Source organism: Canis aureus, chromosome 21 (assembly GCF_053574225.1).
Source record: "Canis aureus isolate CA01 chromosome 21, VMU_Caureus_v.1.0, whole genome shotgun sequence".
NCBI classification, from domain to species: domain Eukaryota; kingdom Metazoa; phylum Chordata; class Mammalia; order Carnivora; family Canidae; genus Canis; species Canis aureus.
The window spans coordinates 12,917,562-12,938,020 of NC_135631.1; the positions used below are offsets into that span (position 1 = coordinate 12,917,562).

The 20,459-nt window shown below is 51.5% G+C and overlaps 1 protein-coding gene and 1 long non-coding RNA gene across 7 annotated transcripts in view; one reads left to right on the forward strand and one right to left on the reverse strand.

Moving 5' to 3' along the window:
* Positions 1-1,181: 1,181 nt before the first annotated feature.
* Positions 1,182-20,459, reverse strand: part of AMBRA1 (autophagy and beclin 1 regulator 1) — a 170,303-nt gene continuing 151,025 nt past the window's right edge. For all 6 annotated transcript variants that reach the window (XM_077863061.1, XM_077863058.1, XM_077863064.1 and 3 more), the window contains 4 exons: positions 17,244-17,383; positions 9,687-9,779; positions 8,261-8,454; positions 1,182-2,769 (listed from right to left, as the gene is read on the reverse strand). In XM_077863061.1, coding sequence (XP_077719187.1) covers positions 2,273-2,769; positions 8,261-8,454; positions 9,687-9,779; positions 17,244-17,383 — 924 coding nt within the window. In that variant the 3' untranslated portion in view covers positions 1,182-2,272. The remainder of the gene's footprint in view (positions 2,770-8,260; positions 8,455-9,686; positions 9,780-17,243; positions 17,384-20,459) is intronic.
* Positions 3,393-9,469, forward strand: LOC144292573 (uncharacterized). The gene is made up of 4 exons (XR_013359970.1): positions 3,393-3,651; positions 5,212-5,313; positions 5,814-5,954; positions 6,863-9,469. It is a non-coding gene; the product is annotated as an uncharacterized LOC144292573 (long non-coding RNA).

Sequence of the window (20,459 nt, forward strand, 5' to 3'; positions counted from 1 at the left end):
GAATGACTCGAAACTACAGTTCCAAGTAACTTTAAGAAGTTACATAACACAAGCCCTATATCCTACTACAAGGGAAGAAAGCGAAGCAAAGGCAAGTGGCTTGCCCAAGGTCATACAGCTGGCTGAGGTCTTTTAGTCCAGAATCCACTCATAATTTTCTAGAAAATCCTAGGGTTCATAACTATGTAATTGCTCTTCACACTGTTTTTTTTCCCCCCACACTGTTTTGTATTACTTGCTTGCCCATTTAATCTTTTGGTTATATCTCTGTTGGGACTGTAATTCTACATGCTCCATAGCATCTGCGACAGAGCTGACTGACACAAGAGACAGTTAAGAAATAGCTGCTGCTGGGGCACCTGGGTGGCTCAGTCGGCTGAGTGTCTGCTTTTGGCTCAGGTGGTGATCTCAGGGTTCTGGATGGAGTCCTGCCTGGGGCTCCCAGCTCGGCAGGTCCCTCTAACCCCCAACTCATGCTCATTTGCTCTTAAATAAATCGTAAAAAGAGAAATGGCTGTTGCTGGCGAAAATGCCTGGGTTGGCCCTGTCTTCCCTGTATACTTCTCTAAGAGTTGGGGCAAATATCCTCCTCCCACTTTCTAACTGGCTTGAAACTCAACGTGGCAAAGGCCCACGACTACGGCAGGCCCTTCAGCCAGTGTACTAAGGATACAAGGTAAAGGGGAACTCAAACAGCCAGCAAGTGGCTTCTCTGAAGAATACCTGTAGACAAGACCAAGCTCTCTGCCTGGCCAGCCCAGACACCCATCATGGGTGGTTTCCAGAGACTAAGGAGGACCCAGCCTTTTGGCCAGTTACATTTTCATTCCAGACCCCCCAGTCCTGGTAAGAAGCAGTCAGGATGAGTGATTTCCCATCATCTCTACCTACCTGTCACTGTTAAAGCTGCCCCAATCCTTAGTGGGGGCCTGGGGGGAAGCAGGAAGTGGTGGTATGTAGAGACATGGTATGCAGACACCTGGTATGACGCACACATGGCCGCCCTCACCTGACTGGCAGCTTCTGCTGAGGTGACAGACAGGGCTCCCCACATAGGACAGCAGCACCAAAGACAGAGCCTGACTGACAGAACCTGGGCCCAGCTTAGTTCAGTGACCCTCCTCTCCCCCCGCAGCGCCACCCCCTCCATCTTCCACAGAAACAAACAGAGAGGAGCCTGGTGAGGGGCATGTCATCATTTTAATGATGTAGATCTTTGGTGTTTCCCTCATTAGCAGTCAGACTATCCCCTCTCCTCCCACCACAATGTTTCTATGATGAGTTACAAACAGAAAAGAAATCACATTTTCATACTAAAAACAAAATAATCAGAGCCTTGATTTCTCCACTAGAAACTACACGTACAGTTCAAGATTCCACATGCAACACCTTAAGTCACAGACCGAGACCTCACACTCTGACCTGGAGTCTCATCCCCTCCCCCAGCCTGGGGCTGGCTTTGGCCTGGGCTCATGGAATACTGCCACCCACAGGTGCTGCTCAGAGGGCCGGAGGGTGGGGTGGGGCAGGGGGAGAGCTTGGTGGACAAGCCCTGGGGGCTGGCCAGCCTACACCCCCCACTCCTGAGTGAGGACCTGCCCACCATCCCTTGACCCCATCCTGTATCAGACAAGCAGGCTGCCCCCTTCACTCCGTGGCTGTCCCCTATTAGTAAGTGCAGGAAGTTCCTGTCCTCAGGAATCTGGGAGCCTGGCCTGACCCCTGACTGTGGTCTCTGTGGGGTAAGATGATAGAGACAGGGTGAAGCTCTGGAAGGCTCAGAGATGGAGGTGGTTCCTGGGGGCCAGGCTGCTCCTCCTGCTCTTGGGCTCCTGGTGGCTCTGCCCATGCAACAGGTAGACAGGGCAAAGCTGCCCCACTGGCCACTGTCCAGAACGGTTTGGCCCAGATCTGGAAGACAGTTCACCCTTCTGGGGCTCTCTGCCCAGGGGTGAGTCTCTTAAGCCATGTTTCTAGGAGAAAGGGGAGGTTCATGGCAGGGATACCCACTTCCTCCTCCATTCACACGGAGCACAGCAGTATGGCTCTCCTGGGCTCCAGATCCTGGAAGGTTCTAGCCCCCTGAGGCAAGCCTTGCCCATTCGACTGCCTCATGCCCACTGCCTCTGACTTCCTCTCGACCCCCCAACCCTCTTGCTCCTGTTCCCTGATGCAGCCCGCAGCTCTTCCGCGTGTACAGTTCCCAGTCAGCTGTGAGGTCCGGTTTCTGCTCAGCGGTTCGAGGGGGAAGCACCAGTGCACACATGTGTCTCTACCTGTTCCGTGGCTCCCTGCTGGGGCCTGCAGCTTCCCCCCTGCCGCTGCCACCGCCATCAGCAAGGTGGTTGTTGCTGGTCAGGTCGCAGTGCAGCGTTGGTCCTTCGGTGCCAGGAAGGGGGAGAGGGGCAGGGACAGGGGAGGAAGAGGGCAGGGGCGGCTGGGGCGGCTCTCGCCCGGGGGCACCAGGCTGGTCCCAGGAGGCTGTCCGGGGGCTCAGGCCCCGCTCCGCCAGCTGCCCAGGCTCCGGGAGCAGTCCCCGAGAGGCGGAGGGCCGGGGCGAGGAGGCGCGGGCGGCCGTTGGCTCAGCGCCCGTCTGGGAGCCGCGGTGGATGCGGTGGCTGACGATGATGCTGTTGCCGAAGCCGCCCATGGAGGCCATGGTGGTGCTCTGCTCCCGCTGCACCACGGCCGTCATGCCCCCTTCCGCCATCAGCCGCTGGATCCTGCTGAGGGCGTCCTCCCCGCTCGCACCGGACTCTGAGCCTTCGCCTGGAAGGTAGGGAGCACAAGACAGGGGAAGTTGGGCGCTGATGGGGGCCACTGAGGCAGGCAGGCAGACCACCGTGAGGAGGAGCTGGGGGATTCTCTGCTAAAAGCAGAAACAAGAAGGGTCCAACTCCCTCCTTCTGAGACTGATTCAGAGACCTGAAAGCCAGATAAGACTCCTCAAAAATGGTCATAATTCCCATTTCTGTTTTACTGGTGGGGAAACTGAGGCTGAGGATGGAAGGAGGTGGCTGAGGCCACCCAGCCAGTTAAGAAGCAGAGCTGGACCAGAAGGCAGGCGTCTGGCTTCGACCCTTCTGGCAGTAGTCACCACACGGGTGAAGGTGGCTGGGGTGGACACATATGGCTTGCTCGGCCTGCCCTCTCCCTGTCCTGGGGAACGGGGGGCCCGGGCCCGGGGAGCGGAGTGCTGCCTGGTACGCGGAAAGAGAGGGCAACCCACAGGCGTGGCCCAAAGGCAGAGTCTGCTCTGCTTCATTTCAAAGCTGTGCTATCTTCCCTCAGTGTTGTTCTGTTTACTTCCTAAAAGCCCACGAGGAAGACAGGATTTTGAACTGTTCCCTAGAAGGCATTCGGTCTCCTCTTTCCCCACCAGCTTTCCCAGGCTGTTTCCCATTTACTGTTCTCCTTGGGCTGGGCTGGATGCCTGATACTCTCATCTTTCCCCAGAGACAGCCAACTGCCCAGGCCTGAGGATTCAGCCCACATCTCCAGGGAAGGAGAGAAGGTTCTGGCCCAGATCTGTTCCACTCACTAGCTGTGTGACCTTGGACAAGTCCCTTAACATCCACTTCCCTCAGTTTCCAGACTTTGGAAGAGGGATGAAAAGATCCAGCAGGCACAGTGCTGGGCTGAGGAAATGAGGTAATGGGCAGAGCAGGCACTTCACAGCGGCTGCAGTGATCCACCTGGGGGCTGGGAGTGGGGCTACATCCTGAGGGACCCTCCCCTCTGCCTGTGCGCAGCTCTCGGACTGACCCAAGCCTGTGGGCAGCTATGATCAAGGCCCCCGGGGCTGGCGCTACCTATCAACTTATTTCCTTTGGCTACTTGCTGGACAGTTTGGGATTTTGCAGATTTGGGGGCGCTGATGGTAAGGGTTTTTCTTTTTTGGGTACTTATTGTCAACAGCTATTTTTGTAAGATTTTTTTTTTTTTTTTTGCTCCCTCCCTGTCCAGTTCCTTTTCGCTGCTTGCCTTGTTAGAGCTGGATTTCCAGCCAGCCAGTTTCACAGCTTCGCGGTGTCTAAGGCCCCATTAGATCTTTCCCTCCTTGTTAGTGCTTGGCAGCCTCACGCCATGGCTCTTCGTCAGACGGTTCTCCTCAGCACTAAGCAGTGGGGACTCCGGGTGGGCTTTCTCCCTGTCAATTCTACCCATCCACCCCCCGCCCCCTAAGGCAGCTGCCCTTCCCCACTTCCCCCTCAGACAGCTCAGTGCCAATTCTCAGGGCAGAAGAATCTGAAGGGCTCTCAGCACTTCTCTTGGGGGCCAAGAGTGAGAGGAAAAGTCAACCTAGGGCCCGGGTGCCAGCACAGCTACTACCCTGTGAGCCAAAGGGCTGCCTGGCAAGGCCCCCCTGGGGACCTTCTTGTGCTCGCCGCCACCCCCATCGCTTTCCAAGAACTCTGTGCACCAAGGGCCTCCCAAACTGGGTCTGGGATGTGTCGGGGGCTGGCCCGAGGCCTGCTGGCATTGGAGCTCACTGTGCTGGGCTCTGTGCCTAGTGAACTATCAGCTCTTTTCATGTAGCTCACTTCCAGGGGGAGGACAGGGCTGCCCCTGGGGCTCTGAGGGAGGTGCCAGAGCCAGGTCCTCAGAGAGACCCTCCTGCCCTTTCCCACTGGGCCTGTGGCTTTGGCCCTGGCCACCTCTCACCAGGACTGCAGCTGTATTTCCTGGTCTTCTTGCTTATCTCTTCCCCTTCCACCCAGCCTCCATGCTGCTGCTAGTAATTACCATTCTAATTAAGCTCAGATTCACTGAGTTCTAGTTAAGTCCATAATCTGTTTAAAACCCAGCAGCTCCAAGAGCCCTCACAGTTGTCAAGACGCCTTAGCATGACATTTAAGGGCCCTCTGGTCAGGTCCGAGCCTCTTCCCTGACCGTCCTCCCTTCCTGCACCAGTGACCTTAGCAAAGCCAACTGGGCACTGCTGTGTGCCTGCCTGCCCCTGCTCACACACACTGTGAATGTCAAAGTCAATGTACATACCACCCTTCTCACCTGGCCTTCTGTGGACCCCAGCTGGAAGTGCCTGCTCCCCACAGAGCCCTCACAATGTCCCATTCCTCCATGCATGTGTGCGTGTGTGTGTGTATGTGTGTGTATGCGCACGCGTGTGTGTTTTATCAGTGGCTATGGTATCTCCCTCCAGGGCTGCAAGTCCCTGACGGTCTCAGAGTAAGTTTTATTTATCTTCAGGTCCAGTGTCTAATGCATGGTCTTGGACTTGGTGTCTATTCCACCACATGTGGCTGAATAAAAGGGCTCCCAGAGGCTGATGACAGGTGCTCCAGACTTAAGGTAGCTTCTAAAACCTGGTCACATGTCACCCCTCTGCTGTGTGAGAAGTACTTAAACATTTGTTTCCTTTTTGGACTTCTTCTTCTTCTTTTTTTTTTTTTTTTTTAAGATTTTATTTATTTACTCATGAGAGACACAGAGAGAGAGAGAGAGAGAGAGAGAGAGAGAGAGAGAGGCAGAGACACAGGCAGAGGGAGAAGCAGGCTCCTTGCAGGGAGTCCGACGTGGGACTCGATCCCGGTTCTCCAGGATCGCACCCTGGGCTAAAGGCGGCGCTAAACTGCTGAGCCACCCAGGCTGCCCACCTTTCTGGACTTCCTATTGAAGGAAGAGACAGTGGCTTCACCTCTGAACCTGATTCTCTCTGCAGTATCTTTGGATTCATGGTGCCTAACACAGTATTAGCCATAAACTAAGTGCTCAAAGGAGACGAGACAGAAGAAGTTAAACCATGCCCACGGACGGCTTCTTCATGGCTGTGAACTGTGCTTCTCTTTCAGGGAATTCCAAGCCAAGGCTAAGAGCCACTGGAGGCAGCTGGCACATCCTTCAAGAAGAAAACATGCTGGAGCTTGAGGAAAAAAGGCAGCTGTGGCTGGGGATCCAAGCTATTAGCTCTAGGAGCAGTGGTGGCCACAGAGGTTAATTCTGCTGTCTCTTTCCCCAGCAAAAGCATTTCTTTTTGTCTTTGAAAAATGGGAAATGGAGTTAGTGTTGACAGGACAGCTTTTCCTTGGCAAGTTCTAAGGTACTTTCTGGATGCGGAGGCCAGGATGGGATCGGCAAGTTCCCATAATGCCCTGTAACTACATTTAATTCTGGGACTTTCACTGCCCAGAAGAGGGAAGCCAGGCTGAGTGGAAGGAGGAGCTGCCCCTTCCTGCCCTCAGGGGACATGCTGGCCTTCTAGCTCCTCGCTTTCCACATCTGCTTTTCCCTGGCCCTGGGCCCAGGCTATTGCAGCGAGGCTAACTAACATCTTCACCAGACAAGAGGAGGCCCTGGCAACCTTTCTCCAGCAGTCAGAGACAGGGGAGTGCAGTGCAGCCAAGCTCAGGGACAGGCCTTTGCCTTCACTCCATTCACTCATTCCACAACTTCCTGAGTGCCTACTGTATGCCGGGCAGGCACTGTATTAGTATGGGGAGCAAACAGCGAGCCCAGGGGATGCTCCCCTTCGTTTCTGAGTGATGGGGTTGGGAAGCTTTGAAAGTCGATAACCCAAAAAGCTGAGACTTGCCGACTCTCCCTGTGGACAGCTCTTCCTAGAAGTCTTAGAGCTGAAGAGATTTTAATCAAATTTTTATAGAGCAAAAAAAATGAGGAGTAGCCTGGAAAACTTTTGGTGCTGACTGACAGGGAAAGGGCTAAGGAAGGAGCAGCCCCAGAACGTGAATTACTCAGGCAGAGCTGTTGCCCTCATTAATCCATCTGGGAACTCTAATGTGTAGGGGTGTGTGTGCAGTGGTATCCCCCTGGCCCCACCTTCTAGCTAAGTCCAGAAGGGTCAGCTGACTTCACTAAGGGTTTCTTCTCCATGTTCCTGCAGGTGGCCCCCAGTTTGCCAACATGAAGAGAGAGGAGGCAGGGCTGGGAGTAGAGGTGGTGGTGTGTGGAGCCACTAGGCCTGCCTGCTAGATGGGAAAGTGGGCCCAAGGAGACTCTTGCTTCCTGGTTCCCTGTGTCTTGCTACCAGAGTGGCAGGAGTGGTTGGTGGCTGATGGGGTAAGCACCTCAGAACAAAGCTCCTGGCCCCAGGAGAGACAAAGCTGGCAGTGACATACCTCTCTCTTATTTCTATCTACGTGAGGGGGTGCTTTCTGAAAAGGACTGGGATGCTGAGAAGACCTGGGATCCAGAGCTCTAGGCAAAGGTCACAGGGTACCAGACAGAGCGAGCTATCTGAGCCCACTCTGCCTGCACTCCAACATTAGACGGCTATACATGCCAAAGAGTGCCTCTGGCCTCTGAACAGTTCACCCTCCACCACCTGCTCTCCTCTGTGGGGTGGAGGCCGGAAGGGAATCAGGTTCTGGCCTCTGAAACTGGCCAGAACCCAACAATGAGTCATGGGCCTCAAAGGGAGAGGGCCCAACTTTTAAAAATCTCAGTTCATGGCGGTGAGAAGGACAGTGCCCTGTAGGGAGCTACAGTATGGAAAGTTGCTCCCTGGGGGGAAGACAGGCAAATTTGTTACCCTGCCTCATGCACACCATGGCTTTTCCTTCTATGATCATTTTTTGAGCACACAGCTCAACACAGACTGAAAGCATGTGTGTCTGCTGGTGGCTGCCTTGTTTGATGCTCCGACTGACAAGGGGGCTCGGGTGAGGGTAAGGAGAGGGACCGAGTGAGAACAGCCTGCTTAACACAGCTGCCAACAGGCTCCAAAGTGGCTCAAGCTCTACTGCTGGGAAGTGCTAATTGGTTCTCAGAAGTGTGAGGCCAGCACAGAGCCAGCCAGGGCTGAGGCTGGCTGAGCTACACCTGACGTAGGTGAAGGAAGGGGCCGGTGGTGTGTTGGCACAGCCAGAGTGGCAGGGAGCCACAAGCGTAATAGCAGCTGGCCTAGAAGCCCAAGGCCGGCGTGCTTGTCCCCAGAACAAGAGCTTGCAGCAGTGAGTCTCTCTGGTAGTCTTTTCCATCTAGGCCACCCTGTGTACTTTCTCTGGAAGAACAGCCTGGGTTCTCTGAGTTTTACAGAAGACGGAGGTCAGGGGACTTGGTAAGAGCAGCTCAGCTTGTTGGAAACAGTGACCCAGATCAAGGACGTACTGCTCCTGCCTGAGGAGGCTCCTCACACCACCAAGGGAATGTTCCCCAGGCAGATAAGAGGGTACTCCTTTGGAGAGGGGAGGGTCCTTTCTCAGCACTACCAGTCTGTGCGGAGGGACCAAGTGATAGGACCCGCAGTCCTATTTCCCCCGTAGAATGCCAGGACTCTTACCTTCACCAGGACCCGAAGCTGCTGTCCCGGGCTCCTGGATTTCCCTCTCCGTCTGTGTTTCGGCATTCTGCAGCTGAAGGGCCAGGGTCTGGGTGCCCTGAGATGTCACAGAGGTGGTGGGGTTCCGGGGCTGCAGCCCAATTGCATTCATCAGACCCATGTCTCTGTCTGTCCTCCACGTGGCTCTGCTGGTTCTAGGACAAAGAAAGGCAGACTGAAGCCAGGCAGGGCTCGGGACAGCATGCCTCACAGAGTTCCGCTTGTTCCCTGCCAATCCTCAGGGCACACAGTCCCCTGCACCAGGGCCTGCAGGCTCAGAGGACAAGCCCTGAGCTCGGCAGCTCCCCCCTCTCCACCATGGCAGATAATGCCCCCCGGATCAGGCCAGGCTCTGGAACAATGAAAGGCTGCAGAACCATCCAATTTTGCAGACCAGCTAACTGAGTCACTCATTAAGCAGTGAGTGTCTTTCTGGGGAGGCAGAGATGGCTGATCTTAGGACTCTTATCTACATACATTCAGGAAGCCATCAGCTGACATCGTTGGACAAAGGGTGAGCAGGAGAAGAGGGATCTTTTCTCTCTTAACTTTTCCTTCCTTCTAACTACATGCTGACAAGATTCCAGTTTAAATTCTTGGAATTTCCACTGTATCTCCATTTTGGAGGAAAAGCCCTTCTGGGCTCCTTCAGGGCCTTCCCACAAGAGAGCCGTGAAGGTAGGCAGCACAAGCTGACCTACGAGTAAGGGCCAGGCCCCCCCACCCCAGGATAGCTACAGCTGGCAGCAGAGGGAGCCCAGGACTTCCATGGCAGGCACCAGCCCCTCATTTCTAGCTGCTTCTGGGGACTCCTCCAGCTGTGCCCTGTAGGAAGCAGTGATCGCCTCAGGTGTATTATTGACCCAGCACTTTTTCTCAAAATTTTCAGTCCTCATTAATAAATTAAGTGATAAGAGGATCAGTACCAGGTTCCTACTTTCTAACTGGCCCCTGGGGAGGGTCTGTCTCTGGGCTACAGCTCTGAGCAGCATGGTCCCTCAGGCACTGTCCACAGATTCTCCTTGGACCACGAGCACACTTCTTGGGGACAGCATCCCCCCTCTAGTGCTCCCTCTTCTCTCCTCACCCCGCTGTGTCCAGACACCATGGCCAGGATGGGAAAAAGCCACAGGATGTCCTAGTTTGTTCTCAATCAAGACTAAGAGCAGATGTTTTGTTCTCTTCCTTAGCCATAGAATATTTTCCTCAAATGAATTTGTGCAAAAGCTCAATGCATAAAGCAGATCAAAGAAGAGATGCTGTGGCTGAGGAGAGGCACCCAGAGAGCCCCAGAGCAGTCTGAGGGCACCGCTTGAGAGTCCATCTGAAGCAGGTGGAAGGGACAGGCCTCTAGCAGCTGTGTGCCCTTCCCCCTTCCCAAACTCACCCAGGCCTTTCACTGCTCCTGCTGCTGGAGTGGACAGTGAAGACAGTCTCATTTAGCTGGTCCCAGTAGTACTCAACACCAGAGTTTAAGGCCCTGAAAATCAGTTGGGAAGGGTGGAGGGGGAAAGGTGGAGAACATTAGAGAGAGAATGGCCAGAACTCCTTACACTTCCTGAGCTTTGGCCCAGCAGTCCTCTTTTGTCTCTCCTAGGGCTGAGCTGAGACCAGGACTAGAGATTCCCACCAGGATGCTCAGTGCTGGAGCAATGTGGATGACTCTCCAGCAGCCCAAATGCCTGTAGTGGTGGGGTTTTAGCCTCTTCCTTCCTCTGAACAATGCCTAACCAGCTCCTTCTTGGGACTAAGAGATAGCTAAAAAACAGCCACACTTTACATAGGCAGTGGGTTGAGTGGTTTTCAGACATAAAGAAAGGAGCTAAGATGGCAAATGAGAGGCTGGGGAGGCCCTGGAGAGACAGGGTGCCATGGACAGCCCTGCCTAAAGTGTGGGCTTAGTGCTTTGAAAGGGAGAAAGCATGGGTTCTTGTTACTGGGTCTTCTCTGATGCCAGGGGTGGGTGGGTTGGGGGGAAGGCCAAGAGGAAGGAAAATGAGACACCTTACCATTATTAATTGGCCTTGAGCTCAGAAATCTAAGCAGGGGAAAGCCACCACTGAGCCAGAATGGCCCACATGGCTTTCTGTTCTAGAGCTTGAGCCTCCTTTGCCAGGGCAGGCTGAGAAGCAGCTGGGAAAGGTGCTCCTAGAACCAAAAATGGCCCATGAGTGCCCAGAGCCTCCTACTAGGGTAGGAGACAGAGAGCCTTGAGTGGCCACTGGCCGCACCGCTGGCAGCAGAGAGGAGTTTCTATCTGTCCAATTCTCTAGTTGCCAACCTTGCCCTGCTTCCTCCTTTCCCTGTAATGGACCATCAAGCAGTTTCTCCCAATCTCACATGGGAACTGCCACCAGAAGGGATGCAGTAGCTTCTCAAGTTTCTACAATGACCTGCCACCCAGGCAGGAATTCTGTTACACAGACTGCTCTGCTTTTAAGGATTCCTTCCTGGAAGAGGTGTTATCGAGCAGTTGCTGTGGTTGAGGGTGGGGTATGGGTGGTGAAGGTGGAGACAGGAGATGGGGAAGAGGTGTCTGAGCTCATCAGAACTCTGGTGTCCCAGGGACATCCGGCTGGCTCCGTCGGGAGAGCATGCAACTCTTCACCTTGGGGTAGTGAGTTTGAGACCAATGTTGGGCATAGAGCTCATTTCACAAAAAAACAGGGCAGCCCCGGTGGTGCAGTGGTTTAGTGCCTCCTGCAGCCTGAGGTGTGTGATCCTAGAGACCCGGGATCGAGTCCCACGTCGGGCTTCCTGCATGGAGCCTGCTTCTCCCTCTGCCAGTGTCTCTGCCTCTCTCTCTCTCTCTGAATAAATAAATAAATCTTTAAAAACAAAAACAAAAACAAAACCCTGGTGGCCCTGTGGAGACTGTAAGAGACCCAGCCCTGCTCCTAAATGGGACACAGCATGCACATGTGCTTGAAGAACTGTGCCCCCCTCATCCATATACTGGAGCCTTACCCCACAGGGTGACTGTAGCTGGAGGGTCTTTAGGAGGTAATTCAGGTTACATGAGGCTGTAAGGGTGGGACTACAATCCAATAGGACTGTGGCTTTATAAGAAGAGTGAGAAAGTGGGATGCCTGGCTGGCTCAGTCAGTGGAGTGTGAGACTCTTGATCTCGGGGTTGTAAAGTTCAAGCCCCACGTTGGGTGTAGACATTACTTAAAAATAAACTCTTAAAAAACAAGAAGAGTCGGGGATCCCTGGGTGGCACAGCGGTTTAGCGCCTGCCTTTGGCCCAGGGCGCGATCCTGGAGACCTGGGATTGAGTCCCACGTCGGGCTCCCAGTGCATGGAGCCTGCTTCTCCCTCTGCCTATGTCTCTGCCTCTCTCTCTCTCTCTCTCTGTGACTATCATAAATAAGTAAAAATTAAAAAAAAAATAAAGTAAAAATAATATTCTTAAAACAAAAAAACAAAAACAAAAACAAAAAAAAAAACAAGAAGAGTAAGAAAGACCCCCCCGCCCTTCCTTCCTTCCTTCCCTCCTTCCCTCCCTCCCTCCCTCCCTTCCTCCCTCCTTCTCCCTACCATGTGAGGACACAGTGAGAAGACAGCCTTTATCAGAACCCAACCCTGCTGGCCCCTGATTTCAGACTTCCAGCCTCCAGAACTGTGAGGAAATAAATTTCTGTTAAGGCCCCTGGTCTATGGTGTTCTGCTATGGCTACCCAAGCTAAGACAAGCTCCAACAAAAGCCAACTTTTCAACCTAGAGGCGTTGGTCACCTTCCTTTAATGGCAGCACTTCTTCAGTCAAGAGCAGAGAAACCAAAGCCCGTGGGTCATAAGGAAAAGGCCAGCCGTAGGGGAGTGATGTCAGGATTAGCCAGGGTAGAAACCTGATAGGACCAGGATGACAAGGTATTGTGTGTCAGGAGGCTGTGTTATTGCAGGTGAAAGGGAACAAGCCTAGCTCAGAGCCCCTCATCGGTCTCTCGAGGGTCATGAAGATTCTGGAGACTGGGCTTCACCTGAGGGCAAACAAGCGTCTTCGGAGGGAAACAAAAACAAAAACAAAAACAGAGCCAGACACAGTGCTCTTCCTTTTCTGCTCTCAGCTACCCCCTGGGGGCCTTCGGGGCTGCAGATTTGGTGTGATCTTCAGACCATCCCTTTAAAAAGCTCCTTTCTTTTCAAAACATTCAGCTATTTCTATGGGTGTTGTCTGAGGCAGCAGGGGCACTGCAGCGCAGAGGTGACAGGAAAGGACCTTCCACTAGGGAAGAGGCAAATGGCCAGAGGTCAAAAGCAGAGGCCTCCAAAAACAGTCATTACTGAAGCTTTTGATGAGCAAATCCTGGCTGCATGAGGCCCTGTGTAAAGCCAGCTGCCAGGGAGCCTCTGATTTATAAACCTGTCAAGATTTATTGACAGGTGGCAGTACCATCTGGGGCCCTGCCAAATACTTCCTCTGTAATTCCTGCTAGCCAGGGCTGGTTAGTGACAACAAACTGTCCACATTAGACCTACACTGAGCCATGTGCTGTGTGACCAGGAACCTTCCTTCCGGTCTTAGAAGACAGGCCACCGGAAGGCCCACTCTCTGGGCTGGGACTGTTAGCGTGATGCTGATGGTCAAAGGGTCTCCTAAAACACTTTCCATCTGGCAGTATGCACTGTCAGCTCAGAGCTGCGGATTCGGGACATTCAGTGATAGGGTCAATGGTCAAAGAGAACGAGACAACGGAGACTGGCAGATGTGCTGCTCTGTGCCACCCATCTTTTCTGCCCCCACCAACAGGTCTACTATAGCCCTGACTTGTTCTACTTTCTGTGGTCAGAGCAACATGTTTTGGAAAGTTTGGTTAAAATTCCAGGTACTGGACCAAGGATAAGAGCTAAAGACACCCTCTCTGGCTACTGAAACTCAGCCTTTAATACTCAGTATTACTGATTTCCTTCTATAAGCTAAAGAACACTTCAACCACCTCCTTTCTCCTTGGGTTTTAGCAAGGATCAATGAGTCACTGTTTGCTCTGCATTCTTCCTGGAAGCCAGGAAAACACACGAAGGGATAAGGAAGCATGGGAAGGCTGATCAGGTGAGTCTTTTCAAATGGACTTCTACTTCACACCTGGCTTCCTTCTGCAGCATCTGTAAGCTGTGCTTTCTGGGCTTGGCTCAGTGACTCCCTCACAGCTGGGACCTCCTGGGCTCCCTGAACACAGCTAGGAGCCAGCCTGGATTCCTTGGTGGTAACCACACTCTCAAGCAGAATATGGCTCTGGACTTCTCACCTTTTTTTTTTTCCCCCAAGATTTTATTTTTAAGTAATCTACACCCAATGTGGGGCTTAAATTCACAACTCCTAGATCAAGAGCTGCACACTCCACCAACTGAGCCAGCCAGGTGCCCCTGAACTTCTCCACTTCTAGGGAATATTCCCTTTGAGAACATTCTTCTTTCATCTATCACTTACATGGCTGTCTCTTTGGAAAGAAGGACAGGCATTTATCCCTGCTCTCCGTAACGTAGGAAAAAGTTGGCACCTGGATCTTGTGGAACAGCCTGAAAGATGAAGTGTCTATGGCTCCCCTTTTGATTTAGGGGTGTGCCTTTCCCTTCTCTGGTCAGTGAGGCTTGACTACAGTCGCTGTTTATAGCAGTAGCTTTGTCTTCAGGGATAGAGTGGGGGCCTTGTCAGGGGTCCCACACCTAGCCAGGGGGCCAGACGCCCCACAGGCCCGGCCTAGTTTCTTCTGGCATGAGTCCCTCAATTCTGTCTTCAGAGCTGACTCTGAGAAGCAGTGGTCTTCCCAGCAACACCTCCCCCCCATTTGTAGGGCTGATCTATGAAGCCGGAAGTGAGCAAGCTCCCCCTCACATCAATCTGGTACTTCACACCCACTATGGTTATCGGTGGGGGTGTTGGCTGGGCTGGCAGTCAGCCAGAGGCACAGCAGCAGCTTGGGAGGAGTGGCAGGAGGGGGAGCAAAGCAACGGAGAAAGGAGTGCCTCACAGCTAGGAAGGGTGAGGTGACCGGGCTATCAGCCACCCTAACGGCTTTGTATAGGGGCTACAAGGACAGCTATTCGTCTCCTCACCTGTCATCAAAATTTCTTTCCCTGGAACGATAGGAGTATTTCCTACAGCCTTGTTCTACTGTCAGTGGGGTTTTAGTGCCACCAAGAGATGCCCAAGGGGCTGGTGACCTCTGTCTTTGGGCTTGGAGCGAGTGTGGAGGCTAAGACAATGGAGGAGAAAAGAAGAGCAGGACTGAGAGCACAAAACGAGGTGCGGCTGCCTGTGTCCACGGACAAAGGCAGACAAGCACCTGTTCTGGAGGAAGGGCTTTAACCCTGGCCCGGCTGGCTATGCCCTCGGGAACAGGTGTGCCAGAGCCGTGTCAAAGGGGGAAGGGCGGTGAGTATCAGGCAGCTGCCTCCTGGAGAAACAACAACCCTGAGCTCCTACTGCCATATTCGTTTGTTCTCCTTGTTCTCGGCCAGATACCAACCACAGACTGTTCGAAAGATGTGAATGTTCTCGCCTCTCCACTCATTTCCCACCGTGTCGATCACCTGACTTGCTTAAATGCCTCAACGTGATCAAGAGCTGCATTCTTTACCTGAGGTCTTAAGAGAGTTATGAAATTATATGGGTGCTCTTATGGTATATTTTCCTGTATAAGAGCGCACAATGTTTCCATCACAATTTTAAAGACATTTGTGATAGAAAAAAGGTTAAGAAATCAGCTGTAGGAAAGAGCTCTGCCTTGGAAAGTCAGGAAGCCTAATTCTATCACTGATCTGCTGGAAGGCCTGGGGTGAGTCTTCCCTTCTTTACCTGAATACTGTGGTCTTCCCTACCTGAAGCCAAATCCCACAGATACAAAGGGGACTGAGAAGTGGAGAGACTCTGAACAACTTAGGACAAAGTCATGTCTGTCTTAATTTACTTGGTTCCCTCAGATATGCAGCCCTAAGGTTTGGGACATTTGCCAGAATGACCCAGAATTCAAGAGAAACAGCAACCCCAAATGGGCAGGCCAAGCTAGCTCTCTCTTGAGCCAACACAAGTTGGCCTGCGATAGGCCACTGTCCATGGTGTCAAATGCTAGTGTCCCCTTGCTCCTGGAAAAGGCCTGAGTTCCTGAGGCTACATATCCCAGGCAGTCCAGGATGGCTCCAGCCTGCTGACGCTGGATGTTGAAGACGACATATGGGGAGAAAAGAGAGAAGAGAGGCCAAAGCCAGCTTCATGTTTGGCTGAGGTGTCTGTGACTCACACCAAGTGCGGAGGCCAGGGTTTCAGACATAAAAGCCTTTGTGGGACCACGATGAACCGGAGGTAGAGATTCTGCAGGTCACTCTTGCAAGGGAAGGGGCTGGGAGTTTGGCTGGGACAAAGGTTTAGTGGCTAGAACTACAGACAAGACAATAATGTTGAGGAAGGAGGTCTTGGAGAAACAGGGAAAGAAAGACCTATAACTAGTGTTGGTAAGAATAAAATGATGGTCCAGAATTCTGTGCCAGTTTTGGAGAGGATGCCTATCAGAGTCCTCTTATGAACTCCTAAGAGGGTGAGATAAAATAATCAGTCTCATGTGCTTTGGGGAGAAAGAACAAGCTCAGAGCAGACTAATCCCAGAACTACGGTCAGGCCAAGGGGAGGGCAGAGACGGAAAGACCCAGCGCCGGGACTAACAGTGGCACAGTCGTCAGAGAGACAGGCTCAGTTCTGGAAAGGCATACGGAGCTGCTAAGAGAGGCCCTCTGGACAGAGAGCCTGAGAAGAGTGCGGCTTGGCGGAACCACAGTCTCAGACAACAGCCTCTCTTTGGGAAGGACTCCGAAAATGCAGGATGGTATCAAAGAGCTGCCCTTAGACCTGGGTTTCCTTTCCCCTGAGCCACTGACCTAGCTCAGCTGACAAGGGCTCAGTCACCAGTCACCTACCAGGCACAGAACTGACCCAAATACACACCCCAGGAAAAAAATCACCAAAGGCCCTATCAAAAGGCAATGCGGACATTTCCAATAGCCAGAGACCCTACCAGACCAGTCACGCCATGCTCTGTGATCTGCAGAACGCCCTGGGAGAAGACTCTGCACCAAGTGAAGGACAGCATGAGGACGGCCTGGAGGCAAAAGTGCCATTTAGTCGGTCGGAACCCTGTGGTGGCCCACGCAGCAATCAGCCTGATCTGCACGGAAGCACAGAGCTTCACGCGCCCCACCTGGCTGGGTCTGGAGACTGATGACAGACCTGGCGGACGCCCAGGGTCTGGAGTGAACGAACAGACCTCTAGCCTCCAAACCACCAGGGGAAGGGGTGTCATCAGGACCTACGACAGAAGTGCTTTGGCCCCCTGTCCCCTCGTAGCCCTTACTTCAAGACCAGACAACAATCATTTTGATTTTAAATGGAGATTTTCAATTTGCCTTCACTTTATGAAGCGCAAGCAGAAAGGAAAACAGGCAGGACACAGACCCAGGCTGCTAGAGATCAGTGGCCTGACAAATTAGGGCTTTAACAATACTCTATTTCCAATTTTATTTCTTAAGTTATGTCTATGGCATTTACACAAACCCAAGACCACCTGTTGAATTTTTCAAAAAGCATTTAGAAAAGAATCTTTGATATCTATGCTTTTGCCTGCAGGGAGACTTTACTATCACTAGGGAACCAGAGAACAAGAGAAAAACAAAGGAAAAGAATACTGCCTTAAATTTAAGAAGACATAACAACTAAACCAGTCTTTTGAAGATTTCTGGGACAGACAGCTAACCCTAACAGCCCTAAGGTAAAAGGACCTTCTATGGAGTGATGCACAGACTGAGGCAGGCTCTAGCAGAACTTTGATTTCCCATCAACAAGACCCCCACCTCATGGCCAGACCCTCAGATGATACCAATTACTACTGTCCTTAGCCTGAATGACCCCCCTCCCCACCTCCATCCCCCACTGCTGCCCACCCTGGGCCACTCACTCTGGTCGGCAGATCACCAGGTCTCCTTTGTTGGTACCATAGGCCAGGCCAAGCCCTGGCTCGGGCAGCCAACGGGCAGAGTTGATGCTGACATGTCTCCGCTGGTCAGCAGGCATGGGGTAAAGGACGTTGAAAACTCTCTGGGTTGGGGAGAAAAGAAGGAAGAAAAGAGAATTCAAGGAGAAATAATTTGTTACCAAGAATAACAAAGTCCCTTCTATGGCCAGAAGCAAGCTAACCACAGGGAGGAAAGGAGCCGGTCAACCTGGGAATGGAAGGCCTCTTACACATACAGGAGAACCTGCGGTAGCAGGGGAAGGCTGGGGCCCTCTTACTTTAGGAGGAAAGCTACAATTCTCTTGAGCAAGACTAGGGGCACACTTTGGCTTTTCCGCAGGAAGCTTCCTTGTGCTCTCCTTATAGCCTTTTAGCTCCTTTTAGCTCTCTCACTTCATGGCTTTAAGGCAGCCTCCTGGAAAGGCAGGCAGAGCTCTGCTGACCAGCAAGGCCTGTCCCTAACTTTCCCCTGACCAGACAAACCAGTGAGAGCCAAGCTCAACTGGGAGTCCCGTTACCATGGAAATCACAGCTCTCACAGCAATGGGGAATTGAAGGTGACAGGGGGGCGGGAGGGGGTGATAACACCAGAGAACATTCTTAATTCATCTAATTAAAAGCAATGTTAAAAATGCTATTGTTAAGGAAACCTAAAAGGTGCTCTACGATTGTAGGAAGCAGAGGAGAGGGGAATCTCGAACACACAGGTACATGATTTCTTTCTAGCTTATATAAATCACCAAGAAATAGATTGTTTCCATTTCTCCAAGGGAGAGAGTCCCCTTCAGTAGTTGGCTTGCTTCCAAAGCTCCTATTTTCTCAGGAGGCAGCTTAGCTGTGGCTAGGGTTTGGACGGGAGGTGAAAGAGAGTCTCCAATCTCTCTGGCCACTGCACTGCAAGATATTCCACAGGGCAGTGGGAGAATGAAGGATGGGGACTTTCTTTCGAGTTTAAAAACCCTGGGCTGGAGTCCTGACACTACTTCCCTAGAATAGCAACTTCTCCAGATCTCAGCTTAAAAAGAGATAGCACTTGGGGTGCCTGGGTGGTTCAGTCAGTCAAGCATCTGACTCCTGTTCTCAGCTCAGGTCTTGTTCTCAGGGTAGTGAGTTCAAGTCCCACCCCTAACCCCCCACCTCCCTCCAAAAAAGAGAGGACCAACATCCAAATAATTGGAGACATGAAAACATAAGATGTGTAGAAAATGCCTGGTACAGTGCAAGCTCATAAATGGTAAATGCTGCTATCATTATCTGCATCTGGGGCTTCAAAAAAGGTCATTAGGGTCTAGGAAAAGGAGGAAGCCAAGTATCTATCTTGAGTTTTAGTCAACGTTTTCCCTTTTAGCCCCTTCAGGTTTTAATCTATAAAACAGGGATGAACTACGTCTGCCTTTACCTGCCCCCTGATGGAAGAAAAAAAAATGGAAGACCAAATGAGATATGGTTTAAAAAGTAATATTCAAAATTGAATTTAGGGTGGTACAATAATTATTACTTTTCATATTATCTTGAGAGACTTAAAATTAAAAAAAAAAAAGGGAAAGAAGTAAATATTGAGCTAAGGGTCTGCTGCACATACACAAATTAAGTGATAAGAAGCTCTGGATGTGGGCATCCCGAGTGGCTCAGCGGTTTAGCGCCGCCTTCGGCCCAGGGCCTGATCCTGGAGACCTGGGATCAAGTCCCACGTCGGGCTTCCTGCATGGAGCCTGCTTCTCCCTCTGCCTGTGTCTCTGCCTCTTTCTCTCTGTGTCTCTCATGAATAGATAAATTTAAAAAAAAATCTTAAAAAAAAAAAAAAAAGAAGCTCTGGATGTGGGGCTTGTTCATGTGTCTTGGGTGTCTACCTGAAAGGCCTTCACCAGGATGGGCTCTATAATAGAGAGGAGAGCAAGCAGCACAAGTTCTCAACATACTGACACAGAGAATCCTGTTGTGAATAATTTTCCAGATTTTGTAGTGCCAAGAAATGTGCCTGGGTGGCCAGTGGCACACCTCCAGAATGGCCCTGCTAAGGTCCTAAGGTTGAATGGGTCTCTTACAGAGATGGAATTGATTCTGTTTTGAGGCATAAGACTGATAGCCCCACAGCTGCTGCTTTAAGGACCTTCTATGCCCTCCCTTTCTGAATCAACTCCAAATGTAAGAAATAGCAAGAATCTTTGGTCTAACTGAGGAGACTACCAAAAAAGAGGCCAATGGAGTTTATGAATTTCTAAACTAGTCATGTAGAATATGGCTGCTTGACCTTCAGATTGTCTCTTCCTTGCACATATATATCTGGCAGGCGCCTTGAACAAGCCTATGGCTACTACTCTCCATGAAGATGGCAATACCTAGCTTTTCCCTATGTACGTAATCAACTCTTTTCCTTCAAATCAGGGGATGAAGTATGGTACCTTTACCCTTTCTCATAGAGGTTTTCCTTCCCAGAAGATAAACCAATGGTTTCTGTCCTCCTCATAAGCCATATGGTTAAATATGAGTTGGTGTATACACTCAGAGGACAAAGTGGCTGTGATCTAACCACTGTGGTAGGATCACTGTTTAATTTTCCTTCACCCCAAGGGCAGGTGGCATGAATGAGCGGACACCCAGGGTTAAGGAGGGATAGGTGTTAATTTCAGGGGATTAAATGAGGGGAGCTTTGGTCTTGGCCTGTGGCAGCCCTACAAAGCTTCACAAGGGATTCTCACCTAAAGTCACAATGATTCATAACTGCAGGGAGCTGGGCAGAGAAAGTAGCCTTGCAAGAAGAGGGATTATGTTAGTAAAATAGACGCTTTAAGGTTGTGCCGAATTTTTTGATGGAGGTCTCAAAGAAGAGAGTGGGCGAACTCTTCCAGAAATGTTCCAGACCAAGAAAGAAGCAAACATTGTCTCACATGTCACAAATTTACCTTTTATAGTTGTTGCAAAGGAATTAACAAATACTATCAATTTGCTTCTAAGTACAGGAACCTACTTTGGAGACAAAACCCTCAAGAGACCAGTATGAATGGATCACCCAGCTGAGACAAGGTCAGATGGACTGGGAAGAAGTAATAAAGGGTGAGACCCCCAGACCTTGCTGCACAGACGTTCACAACCTCTATGGCTACAGAAGTCATGGGGCATGGATTTGTCCTCTGACTACGGTAGTCCCCCCGGTCTTCC